Raw genomic sequence first — 13,425 nt, 5'->3', positions numbered from 1 at the left:
AATTATTTCGGGTATAAACCTAGCCGTGCAGGCGCCTGGGTACTGGGGACGCAGCCCCGCTGCTCTTATTTCAACACTAAAGTTTAAAACATATGTTAAACCTCACACACTAATAGTGGGAGACTTCAACACTCCACTCTCACCACTGGACAGGTCAGTCAGACAAAAAAAAATTAACAAAGATATAAAGAGAATTAACGAGTTATGACTCAAATGGACTTAACAGACATCTATAGAATATTCCATCCAAACAGAAAAGAATATACCTTGTTCTCAGCACCTCATGGAACCTTCTCAAAAATTGACCACATACTCGGTAACAAAACAAACCTCAACAGATAGAAAACAAATAGAATAACCCCGTGTATCTTACCAGATCACCATGGCTTAAAACTAGAATACAACAGCAACACTAATTTCAGAAAGCCCACAAACACATGAAAATTAAAAAATGCTCACTCGAATCATCAATGGGTCAAGGAAAAAATAGAGGGAGCAATTAAAGACTTCCTAAAATTCAATGAAAATGACCACACAACAGACCCAAATTTATGGGACACAATGAAAGCAGTGTTAAGAGGAAAGTTCATAGCACTAAATGCCTACATAAAGAAAATCCCACACTAGTGAATTAACAGAGCATTTGAAAACTTTAGAACAAAAGAAAACTCACCCATAAGAACTAGACAGCAGGAAATAATCAAATTGAGACCTGAAATCAACAAAATAGAAACAAAGAAAACAATACAAAGAATCAATGAGACAAAGAGTTGGTTCTTAAAGAAAAATCGACAAAATAGACAAACCTTTATCCAAACTAACCAAAAGGCAGAGAGAAATTATCCAAATTAACAAAATCAGAAATAAAAAGGGGAACATAACAGACACTGAGGAAATACAGAGAATCATCAGGTCATATTTTGAAAACCTATACTCCACAAAATTGGAAAACTTAAAGAAAATGGATTAACTTTCTGGATAAATATCAGTTACCAAAATTAGATCAAGACCAGATGATCAAATTAAACAGACCTATAACTGCTGAAGAAATAGAAACAGTCATCAAAAGTCTCCCAACCAAAAAAAGCCCAGGTCCAGATAGTTTCAGCTCAGAATTCTACAAGATTTTCAAAGAACGAATACCAATACTCCTCAAATTGTTTCACACAATAGGAACAGAGGGAACAATGCCAAACACTTTTTATGAGGCTACAATTACCCTGATATCCAAACCACATAAAGACATTACTAAGAAGGAGAATTGCAGACCAATCTCACTCATGAACATTGATACAAAAATACTAAATAAAATTCTGGCAAATCGTATACAAGAACACATCAGAACCATAATCCATGATCAAGTCGGCTTCATCCCAGAGAATGAACGTTCAACATACAAAAATCTGTCAACATAATCCACCATAAACAAACTGAAAAAAAAAAAAAAGATCATCTCATTAAATGCTGAAAAAGCCTTCAATAAATTATAACATTCCTTCATGATAAAGGTCTTGGAGACAATAGGAATAGAAGGAACATACCTAAACATAACAAAGCCAATATACAGCAAGTCAACATCCAACATCAAACTAAATGGAGAGAAACTCACAGCGATCCCACTGAAATTAGGAACAAGACAAGGTTGTCTACTCTCTCCATATCTGTTCAAAATAGTTCTTGTGGTCCTGCCAGAACAATAAGACACCAAAAGGAGATCAAGGGGATACAAATCGGAAAAGAAGTCAAACTCTCACTATTTGTTGATGATATGATAGTTTACATAAGCAATCCTAAAAAATCTACCAAGGAACTTCTACAACTCAAACACTTTCAGTAATGTAGCAGAATACAAGATTAAATCAAAAAGATCAGTAGTCCTCTTATACACAGATGATAAATGGGCTGAGAAAGAAATTAAGAGAAACAACACCCTTCACAATAGCCACAAATAGCATAAAATATCTCCAAATAACTCTAATGAAACAAGTGGAAGACTTGTATGACAAAAACTGTAAATCTTTGAAGAAAGAAACTGAAGAAGACACCAGAAAGTGGAAAGATCTCCCATGCTCTTGAGTAGGTAGAATGAAAGTGGCAATCTTACCAAAAACAATCTACAGATTCAACACAATGCCCATCAAAATCTCAGCAAAATTCTTCACAGACCTCGAAAGAATGGTATTCAACTTCATATGGAAAAGCAAAAAACACAGGATAGCCAAAACAATTCTGTACAATAAAGAAACTTCTGAGCTCACTCCGCAAAAAAGAAAAAAAAGAAAGAAACTTCTGGAAGCATCACAATCCCTGACTTCAAACTCTACTACAGAGCCACAGTGCTGAAAACAGCCTGGTATTGGCATAAGAACAGACAGGAGGACCAATGGAACCAAATCGAAGAAGACCTGGACATTAATCCACACAACTAGGAACACTTGATTTTTGACAAGAAGTAAAAAATATCAAATAGAAAAAAGAAAGCATATTTAACAAGTGGTGCTGGCATAACTGGATATCAACATGTAGAAGAATGAAAATAGACCCATATTTATCACCATGCACAAAACTCAAGTCCAAATGGATCAAAGACCTCAACATAAAGCCAGCCACACTGAACCTTATATAAGAGAAAGTAGAAGTACACTTTAATGCATTGGCACAGGGAACCACTTCCTAACTATAACCCCAGCAGCACAGACACTGAGAAACAATAAATGGGACTTCCTGAAACTGGAAAGCTTCTGTAAAGCAAAGGACACAGTCAACAAGACAAAACGACAGCCTACAGAATGGGAAAAGATCTTCACTAACCCCACATCAGACAGAGGTCTGATCTCCAAAATATACAAAGAACTCAAGAAATTGGACACCAAAAAAAAAAAAAAAAAAAAAAAAAAAATGGAGTACTGGCCTAAACAAAGAACTCTCAACAGAGGAATCTAAAATGGCTGAAAGACACATAAGGAAATGCTCAACATCCACAGTCAGAGAAATGCAAATCAAAACAACTCTGAGATTCCATCTAAAAACCTGTAAGAATGAACAAGATCAAAAACACTGATGACAATGTATGCTGGAGAGATTGTGGGGTAAAGGGAACACACCTGCATTGCTGGTGGAAATGCAAGCTGGTACAGCCCCTTTGGGTATCAGTGTGGCGATTTCTCAAAAATTAGGAAACAACCTTAAGACCCAGCAATATCACTTTTGGGTACACATCGAAGAATGCTCAATGCTCAATCGTGCCACAAGGACATGTGTTCATAGCAGCTTTGTTTGTCATAGCCAGAACCTGAAAACAACCTCAATGCCCCTTGGCCAAAGAACGGATAAGGAAAATGTGGTACATTTACACTTACAACACTACACAGCAGAAAAAAATTATAGCACCTTGAAATTTGCAGGAAAATGGATGGAGCTAGAAAACATCATATTGAGTGAGATAACCCAGACCCAGGAAGACAAATATCATATATACTCACTCATAAATGGTTTTTAAACATATCGCAAAGAAAACCAGCCTATAAATCACAATTCCAGAGAGCCTAGACAACAAAGAGGACCCTAAGAGAGACATGCATGGACCTAATCTACATGAGTACTAGAAAAAGACAAGATCTCCTGAGTAAATTAGGAACATGGGACCATGGGAGAAGGATGAAGGGAAGGGGCGAGGCGGGGAGGGGAGCAGAGAAAAACGTAGACCTCAAAACAATCTATTTTTAAAAAAGTAAATTAAAATAAAAGTTAAGCTGACAGGCCACAGAGACCCACTACATTTTTCTACACTTCATGTATATATTTAAAAACGACTTCCCACTTATTGTAGGAAGATTTTATCTAATTTAATCAACTCATCAAAATGCACCAGTTTTAAACAGAAAAATAACCCATTGCCAGTTTGTAACAGGCTTTCATGCAATTCAACCATAAACTTCAAAGCGGTCAGTACATCACTCTGAAAGCTCTGCATCCATAATCTGTAGAAAGATACAGCTGTCAAGCGCTCTCAGTGACTCAATGCTCTTACACAGACATGGGTTCAATTCTCAGTACACACATGGCAGCTCACAAGCAACCCCCTGATGGCCTCTCAGGTTTCTGCACACACAATGGTGCAGACGTAGATGCAAGCCAAACACGCACACACAAAATAAAAATCAATTTTAAAAAAGAAACAAAAAGCCGGGCAGTGGTGGCGCACGCCTTTAATCCCAGCACTCGGGAGGCAGAGGCAGCTGGATCTCTGTGAGTTCGAGGCCAGCCTGGTCTACAAGAGCTAGTGCCAGGATAGGCTCCAAAGCTACAGAGAAACCCTGTCTCGGAAAAACTAAAAGAAAAGAAAGAAAGAAACAAAAAGTTTTTAAAACATCATAATCACATCACCTTACTATTTCATTCCAAAAGTTAAACTGAGGTGTCAGTGGGCTAGAAGTTACCTGCAAAGATGTAATTGACCCCGTGTGTCCTTGCAGCACAGCAACTGGGGCACAGGTCCTCAAGCACCACACCCTGATGATCTTATCACAGCTTCCTGCTGCAATCAGCGTGTTCTCGTAGTTCACAGCCATGTCTGAAATTTCTGCAGAATGGCCTCTTAACGTAGACAACAAGCGGCCATTATGTGTTGACCAAATCTTTACCAAACAATCATCTGACCCCTAAGAAAAAGCAACACCCCAATACAAATGTTAACACAGCATCCACGAAACTGAAACAGGAATGATACCACCCTTACTATTATTCCTCTCCTTTCCAGCCAAATACTGTAATTACTACTGCTACCACCAGAACACACAGACTTAATATTTCTCTTCAAAGCAGAAAGCTTACACAAAATCTATGAGTCAGATTCTCCCATATACTACTGTTTTCACAAAGTTCTCTCCCAAGAATGTAGTGGGCCCAACCCTAAGTTCCCACTCCCCAATACCAGTTACAGGAGCAAGTTAGTTTACCAAGCTACAAATCAAAGTTGGGACAGACCTAAATTCCTGGGACCAGACTACACACCACAGTGGGGAAAGCACGCTCCTTTGGAGTAAACAAGTCTCAAATTTACAATCTCAAACCAGATACTGTTCAATCAACACAGCTAAGTATGTTTTCAATCCACTTAAAAAATTATTTTAGTCTTTAAAAATATTGGAACAGTCATACTCTTAATTTTCAAATAACCCCTTGAATACAGAAATGAATATAATCAATTAGTGACTGATTAATCCATGTAAGTATGAGTCATCACCTATGATCTGGGATTTCCTGAGAGTAAGAGGGAGCTTTTTACTGATAACGTAGGATTAATCTCAATGTAACTTAATTCCTTTAGTCTCAAATGTCCTAGAAGAGAAAGTTTTAGTTATGTACTTTCTATTATTTGAAAACAAAGAGTGCATGGCAACAGAGCTAGAGAGAGAGCACCGTTATTCTGAAGCAGGCCTCAACTCATCATCACCTCCCCAGGAGTTATACAGGACTCCTCCACTCTCAACACGGCCCAGACCTGACTGTATTGCCCAATCACTTGAAGTAATACTTAAGAAACTACAAAATTTTAGACCCTGTACCACATCTTCATGATCAAAATGTCTGTGGATGGGAAGTAAGAGCCTCTCCATGCTCCTTGTCAAGGATGCTACAGCACTCCAGGCAGTACCAAATTGAGTAAGATGTTCACTCACTGTAAAGATTCTATGTCCTGTCCTATCAAATGCTACACAGTACACAGCAGACAGATGTCCGAGAATCCTCCTGTGCATCTTTATATGCTGGTACATAGTTCCTGGGAACGCTGTGCTAAAAGTGGAACACCCTGTGAGCTGTTTTCCTCGATGTATCTCCACTAGGAAATAAAAACAACGGAAATGGTTAAGGGGGAGCCAGCATGTAAAAATTAAAAAAGATCCCAAAACAATTTCCAGAGTTTGAGAAATCCAAATGACTCACACTTTGTCCTAATTCTACTGTACTATAACAGAACCATTTTTAGTTACTTTAAGTCAACAAGAAATTTGAAATTTGGTACTTTTTGCTACTGCGATCACACTATACCAGGACTTCCACTGCATCTATAAAGTCTCACAGGCCAACCGCACTCACCAAGACTTGGTGGGGAGCCATAATTCACGGGCATTTCAGGAGGTCTTCCTCTGTGAAGAGCAGCAAAGGCAGAGCCCTTCCACACTGTGTGCCTGCAGTCTTTAAAATGAAGTTTAGATACACATAAAATCTTGAAAGTTAATCCAAAGAAAGATCTTATAGAATACTTACGTACATTGTAATAACTGTTTATTCAAAGTTTTACCAACTACTGTACTTTAACAGAAAAGCCTGCAGGTTTATTGTGCTATTCTGGAGACAGCTCAGATACAGCAGCAGTAACACTGACAGCACAGCACTTTACAGTCCACCAAGTGCTTTCCACATACATCAGCTCATGGCGTCCTCACAACAACCCTGTGAGGTAGGTGTTCCCACTGAGGCTCAAAGGCTCCAGGACCTTTAGAGAGATCCACTGCAGATGAGTAGTAAGAGGGATGGATACCAAGTTAGCTGTTTATTTTTCAATGCAAAATACCATACAACATTTAAAATGAGCAGTCTTATCACAACTGAGCCCAGTTTTCAAAAGGAGAATTTCTAAACATCTTTGACTTGATTCATTCAGTTTAAGATTCATTCAGCCAGTACTATTACCTTGAACTCATCAGGAAGAATTAGCGAGTTCAAGTTAACTTAGCTTCCCACATTAGGGTGGAAGGCAGCTCTCCAGAGAAGAGCACATACAGTGTGTGAGTGAGCCTTCTAAAGCCACATCCCACCCAGATCTGAAGAAGACACAGAAGTACACAGGCCGACACAGGCCTCGTGCCCCACTCTTGCTGAGCTACAAAGAGTTGCTTCACAGCTGCAAACACGGGAGCGGCACCGTACTGAACCACCTCCACTGAGCCAGGGTACCCACACTAACAGAAGGCATCCTCTGGCACTAACACAAAACACAAGCAGAAATAGGGTCCCTCACTGAAGTCTCGTCTAAGTCTGCCAGTCCTCACACAAGTCTCATCACAAAACAACATTGAGCTTGAGATTGACACAAGGAAAAAGAAAATGTGCTACCCAAGCAACTGCTGTAAAACAACTAGTGATGAAAATAATTACAAAGTGAACAGGATGCCGAAAAGGAGGATGGGACAGTTTTCTGATTAGAGCCACAGTGGCACGATTATAGGGCACTAAGAAACAACTAAGGCTGGCAAGCTGGTCTGGCATGAAACCAAGAAGCAGGGTACTCTTTCTCAGTCAAGCTTTGTCCTAGTGGAGCATCTAAGAGGTAGCATTACATCAGCTTGTAACAAAATAATCACAATGAAATTTCAAGTCTGCTGAGATCAGAACCAACACACTTGCCATTAGCAGTTTAGCCACATATATACATAGAGCATATCACACACAGGTACTTAGTCTAAGTCAATTATACGAAGCTAACAGAAAAAGTGTAGCAATTCCAAACATTTTGCTAGCACATAACTTAGCAAAAGAAAAAAATTGTTAGTAAAAAATAAAAGGAATCATGCAAGTTTACATTTTTGGTGCATGTTTTTCAAGCTGCTACCATTTTTTTAAAATCACTTCTCCTTATTACAAAGGACTTTCAGAATCTAAATATCAAAAGTAATAATTCTAGTATTTAAAGAGTTTATTAGACACATACAATTACATCCATTGAAGTTATGAGAGCTACAAAACGGAAAAATTAAGAACTAACATTGATAAAAACCCTCAAACACATCTTAAATTCAAGCTTTTAGCTTAACATCTATGTCTTTATCAATTCTGAAATGCAGAAGGACCCATTAAACACATGATAAAATTCAAAGATCTACACTAATTGCAGAAAATTTATAGTCCATGGCGTTAGATACATTGTTACCTTCCACAACGCTTACACATCTTCACAATTATAACAGAGCTACTAATACAAAGCAGAACACTTCTTCAAATTAAGGTACCTTTTGCTGTACGTAGCAAAGACTGCCTTCCCGCACCAAGCAAAGAAGTGACTCTTGAAATACTGGGTGGGATTTCTTTATCCAGCATCGGGCCGATGCGCTGACAGATCTGTAACAGGTGATCAGGAGCCACATGCTTATTGGACAATACCTGGTTGGAAAGGCAGGTTTTAAGAACAGCACTGCATATAGGGATACACAATACGCAAACTTTTTTTTTTTAATTCATGGTAGTCTGTTAAACGTGAAGATCACAGTGAAAACTACAGAACATAGTAAGAAAAATTAGACACTTTACACAGGAAACTCTCTGTAGACTCACTCTATAAAGGTACAAATGCTACTCAGTGCAGATAACATTTCCCACATAACTGGTGCTGAAACGACGATGCACACAATTTCTCAAAATCAATCTTCTTTTTTTTTTTTTTTTTTTTTTTTTTCCGAGACAGGGTTTTCTCTGTGGTTTTGGAGCCTGTCCTGGAACTAGCTCTTGTAGACCAGGCTGGTCTCGAACTCACAGAGATCCGCCTGCCTCTGCCTCCCGAGTGCTGGGATTGAAGGCGTGCGCCACCACCACCCGGCAGCATCAATCAACTTTCAATGTCTACTTCTGTTGTGCTTACACATGGGAATGCACATGGGCTTCCTCAGCATCTCAACACTGACCATGTCAGAACAAAACATAAACAGCAGACAGGACATCATATAATACAACTGTTACTTTGTAAGTTACAGCTATAGAAACAAAAGAAATCCTTTGGTTGGGGGGGGGTGTCAGAGATTTGTAAGGACACCAGAACAAATCAAAGAGAAAACTGCTATTCTTAAGTGTTTCCCTCAAAAGGCACTGTTGAGTGAGTCAAGAAGTCACAAAGCAAAAGAAATACTGCACACATATGATGAGAAACTTGCATCTAGAACAGATGAGAAAGGCCAGAGTTCTCAGCAGTACCCAACAACACACTCAAACACTACCCAGCACTCCCCTGTCAGAACCCAATTCTGACCTAACTATTTGAGCCAAGAACGTGAACCCGGGGGCAAACGGGCATAAAGACACCAGAGAGCAGAGCAGTGAAACAGACTCAGACCACCAGGAGCTCTTGCTAGCATCAAGCAGACTAGCCTGGCTACTTGAAGACTGGCCATGGCTAGGTAGAGAAACTAGTCCAGCACTTGGGAGGCAGAGACAGAATGCTAGTCTCTGCTACTCAGTTCAAGATCACCTTGAGCTATATGACACCCCATCTCTAAGAACAGACAAAAAAATAAAAAATAAGAACAGGAAGCAACGTCTGACAGGTATATAGGTACTAGAGCTTTTGAAAACAGTTCTGCCACTCCACTTTTAAGTAACAGTACACATACTCATACATGTTTTTGAAGATATCTGTGTATAACCACTTTGCCTGCACGTCTGTCTGGAGTTAAGACTGCCCTAGAACTGGAGGGAAGGACAACTGAAGTCAGCATGTGGATGCTGGGAACCAAACCCCGGTCCTCTGCAAAATCATCAGGCACTCTCAGACACTGAGTCATCTCTCCAGGCCCTATGAGTGCTAACGACTTCAATTATTTAAAAATCAATTTCCAGCAACAAGTTAATAAGTAAATATGCTATACAATACTATTATAATATGTAGCAATAAAAAGAAATTAAGCCAATCACAGTAGCTCCGAACTATAATTCCATTGCTTGGAAGGCAGAGGCAGGCAGAACTCAAGTTCAAGGTCAACTTGGTCTGCACATCAAGTTCCAGGCCAGGGTTAGAGTTGACTGTTTTTAAAACCAGAATAGAAGATGGCCCCACACGTCTGCACATGTAGACAGCACTAATTAGATTCAGCAAAGCATTAAAAAGAAGGAAAGAAGTGATGACAGTAATAAGGGGAAGCACTGGAGAGGGAAATCAAGGGAGCTGGAACAGTGTACACATGCATTCAAGTATCAAAGGACAAAGAAACTCAAATTATATAATACAACAATTGTGCTTAAGAAGACTGCAGTCAGAGAACATCAGAAAATGCATGAAGGGTACCAGGAGAACTCTTCACTGTTCATTATGGTGACAACACTTAGATTTTACACTTGGAGTAAGAAAATTAGACAGAATGTTAATTACACCTCGTTAAGGACAAGATCAAGCACAAAGAGAATTGGAGTTTTTAACTCATGAAGTTACACACTGATAAAAGACATGAATGTATCTGGAATAAAAATAAATGCTGCCTGCCTAGGGTTTCTTTTTTTATTTTTAAGACAGCTTCCCTTTGTATCCCTCCCTGGCAGGCCTGGAACTTGTTAGCCCAATCAGGCTGGCTTTGAACATGCATCAGTCCTCCACCTTGGCCTCCAGGGTGCTCGGATTATAGGTGTAAACCACCCAATCAACTTCACTCTCACTGCCTATCTGAACTGGGCAGGATAAACCCACTCAGGCAGGCACTACTGTAACATCAACGTTTTCAAACTCTGGGACACACTCCTCCAGAGAAACCCTGACATGTGTGATTACAGATCTACACTGACCTCAACTATTAGTTAGTCAGCTGGAACCTCCAGGTCACTCCTGTTTGATCCAGAAAGCCCCATTCCTCTCTCCAAACTCCACCCACTCAGAAGTCTCTTAACAAAGATATCAAAAAGCCCAGCAGTCCAAGACCCCACCTAAACATCCCAGCTTTTGTCCATACTTGTGGACAGGTCATCACTCCTTGCCTACAGGTATATAAGCTCCCTGATTTAGTTTGGGAGTCTGACCCCTTTTGCCTCCATCTCTGGAGCTAGAGAACTCACCCAGGAGTTGCTTTGCTCAAATAAACCTGTTCTTTTACTTTTTCAATTCGGTCTGATGTGGCTTACTGCATCAGCAGACAGACCTATTATGAGGGTACAAAAAACCTATTAGTTAACAGACTTCTGCTCTTAACTGTCCTGGAACTCACTCTGTAGACCAGGTTGGCCTCAAAAACACTGAGATCAACCTGCCTCTGCCTCCCGAGTGCTGGGATTAAAGGCGTGCACAACTACCACCCGGCCAGGTAGCACACACCTTTAATCCCAGCACTTAGGTAGCAGAGGAAGGCAGGAGGCCAGCCTAAGCTATAGTGAGATCTTCTCAAAAAACACACACACACACACCCCAATGACGACAAATCAGAACCTAAACAGACTCCAGTAAAACAAGTCAAAGATATTTCAGAAAATGATTCTCAATAGTCAGCAATAAACTTGGCAGTCGTGCAATAGACTTGTGTAAATCGTAAATCTACTTCAGAGGTTGTAGATTTGGTTTACTTGCTCGGGGTGGGTGTTGTTTTATAGATCTGGAGAGTAACCCAGACTTCATACATGAACGGGAAGCAATCTACGACCAAGCTCCATCACTAGTAAGTACCATGACGATGCAATGATGTAAGTTTTGGTTTTGAGACAGGGTTATGCTATGAATACAAGTCTAGGTTGCCTCCACTTGAGATCCCATGCCTCAGCTGTCTGAGGTGCGAGTGCAGGCACCTGCCTCTCTTCTCGGATGTGTAATTTCACATGTCCCTAAGAAGCTAGCTAGATTAAGGAGCTGAAGAAATGAAGACTAGCTCCTACTTCTCTCACGGCCACTACACTGAGGATATATAGAAACCAAACACTCTCAAAGTCAATACACATCTGAGAGGCTTTCACACTAGGCTGAACACCAGTAACAGTGGTTCTTCAATGTGGACATGCCTATTGTACTGGCGTACACCCTTAACAAATGTGAGTATGTTACACAGGATTTTAACAAATACTTATCTTTTTTGTTAATGACTTATTACTTGCTATTTTATATTTGTTTTATGACACAGAAATGGGGTTAGACAAAAGTGAAGTTCACCTGGTCATTTTGAGAACAAAATGGGCTGGAAAGCAAAGATGACAACTCCTAACATCAACAGCATACTTCGAGCAGAAACTGCTAAGAATGTAGCGTAGTAGGCGGCAGGGGTGGAGAAGCTTTGCAGGTGGTTGGGTCAGCAGCAGGAAGAGCACTTACTGACTGCTCTTGTAGAGGACCTGGATTCAGTTCCCAGCACACAAGATGCTCAACTCAAGCATTTCCAACTTAAGTTCCAAGGAATCTGACACATGCTGACTTGTAAAGATACCAGGGATTCTTATGCTACCATACATTCATTCAGGCAAATCACTCGTACACAAAATAAAAATACTAATAAAAAATGATGATGAAATGTAAATCTAATTAATCTTCCAAAAACAAGGAGTCAGATCAGGTTAAAACCTAAAAGATCAGAAGAGGAGCAGCCACCAGTGACCTCCTTCCTCTTCCATTCCTCCAGTCCAAAAGGCTGAGACCCTGTTTCCATCCCGCTTTATCCCTTCCTGTCTCCGCGCTCCACTATCCCTTCCTGTCTCCGCGCTCCACACGGTCAGTTCCTGTATCCTCTCTGTACTGACCTCCAGAATGCTATAGCTAACTAGTGGCTAGCTCCGCCCTCTGACCTCCTGGAAAGCTTTATTTGTCAGAACACAAACAAAATATCAAACATGATATGTTGTTTTGCAAAGTAAACAAGAACCTTCACCTTCAGCTTTGAAGATGAGAAGCACAGAGGTTGGCCATTAAGTTGATATAACCAACCAAAAGCAATCATGATAGCATCACACTTTAAACCACAACAGCAGTTAGCAAAGAATTCTATAGGCATCCAGGTGTTGGTAGCACAGCACTCAGGAAGCAGAGGCAGGCAGATCTCTGTAAATTCGAGGTCAGCCTGATTTTCAGAGTGTTTTACAGGACAGCTAGTGCTACACAGAGAAACCCTATCTAAAAAAACAAAACATAAATAACAACAACAACAACAAAAAAACCTCTATATGGTCCTTCAAAAGACATTCAACATTTGATGCTGGAAAAGTGAAAATGTTCCTTTGAACTGCTGTCCTTTATCCTGAGTAGAAATGAACCGTTTCTCAAATGCTCTGTGACCTACAACAGAAAGTGAACCGGTAGTAACCAGCTCACTCGACCTGTAAAGAAGCATCCAAGTCAAATCTGCACAAAAAGGCCACATTCAACTGGGTGGTCTGCTGACAAATTCGTGCATCTGAGAAGCCCAGAAAATGCATGTGATGCACAAAAACTCAACGTCTCAACTGATGCGAACCAACAGAAAGGAGCCAACTCTCCACGACACAAACGACCTCACGGCTACAGCAGCACCTTGTAAACAAACCTGGCTATGAGTTTGGCCTTTTCAACTCAACTTCACAACCAAGTATCACTTTTCAAACATCTTAACTCTGCAGTAAAGAACACTGGTTGCTCTCCTAGGGGGTCCCAGGTTCAATGTCCTGCATCCACAATTATCTTTTTTTTTTTTTTTTTTTTTGGTTTTTTTTTCCGGCAGT

At 40.2% G+C, this 13,425-nt stretch overlaps 1 protein-coding gene across 2 annotated transcripts in view; it reads right to left on the bottom strand.

Annotated features, from left to right (window-relative positions):
- Positions 1 to 13,425, bottom strand: part of Brwd1 (bromodomain and WD repeat domain containing 1) — an 85,326-nt gene that overhangs the window by 63,144 nt on the left and 8,757 nt on the right. For both annotated transcript variants that reach the window (XM_005345146.3, XM_026786394.1), the window contains exons 5-8: positions 8,013 to 8,163; positions 6,100 to 6,198; positions 5,682 to 5,842; positions 4,440 to 4,661 (exon numbers count right to left, since the gene is read on the bottom strand). In XM_005345146.3, the coding sequence (XP_005345203.1) occupies positions 4,440 to 4,661; positions 5,682 to 5,842; positions 6,100 to 6,198; positions 8,013 to 8,163 (633 nt within the window). The remainder of the gene's footprint in view (positions 1 to 4,439; positions 4,662 to 5,681; positions 5,843 to 6,099; positions 6,199 to 8,012; positions 8,164 to 13,425) is intronic.

The sequence above is a fragment of the Microtus ochrogaster genome, chromosome 2, assembly GCF_000317375.1.
Source record: "Microtus ochrogaster isolate Prairie Vole_2 chromosome 2, MicOch1.0, whole genome shotgun sequence".
NCBI classification, from domain to species: Eukaryota; Metazoa; Chordata; class Mammalia; order Rodentia; family Cricetidae; genus Microtus; species Microtus ochrogaster.
This window is presented reverse-complemented; position numbering and strand designations above follow the sequence as displayed.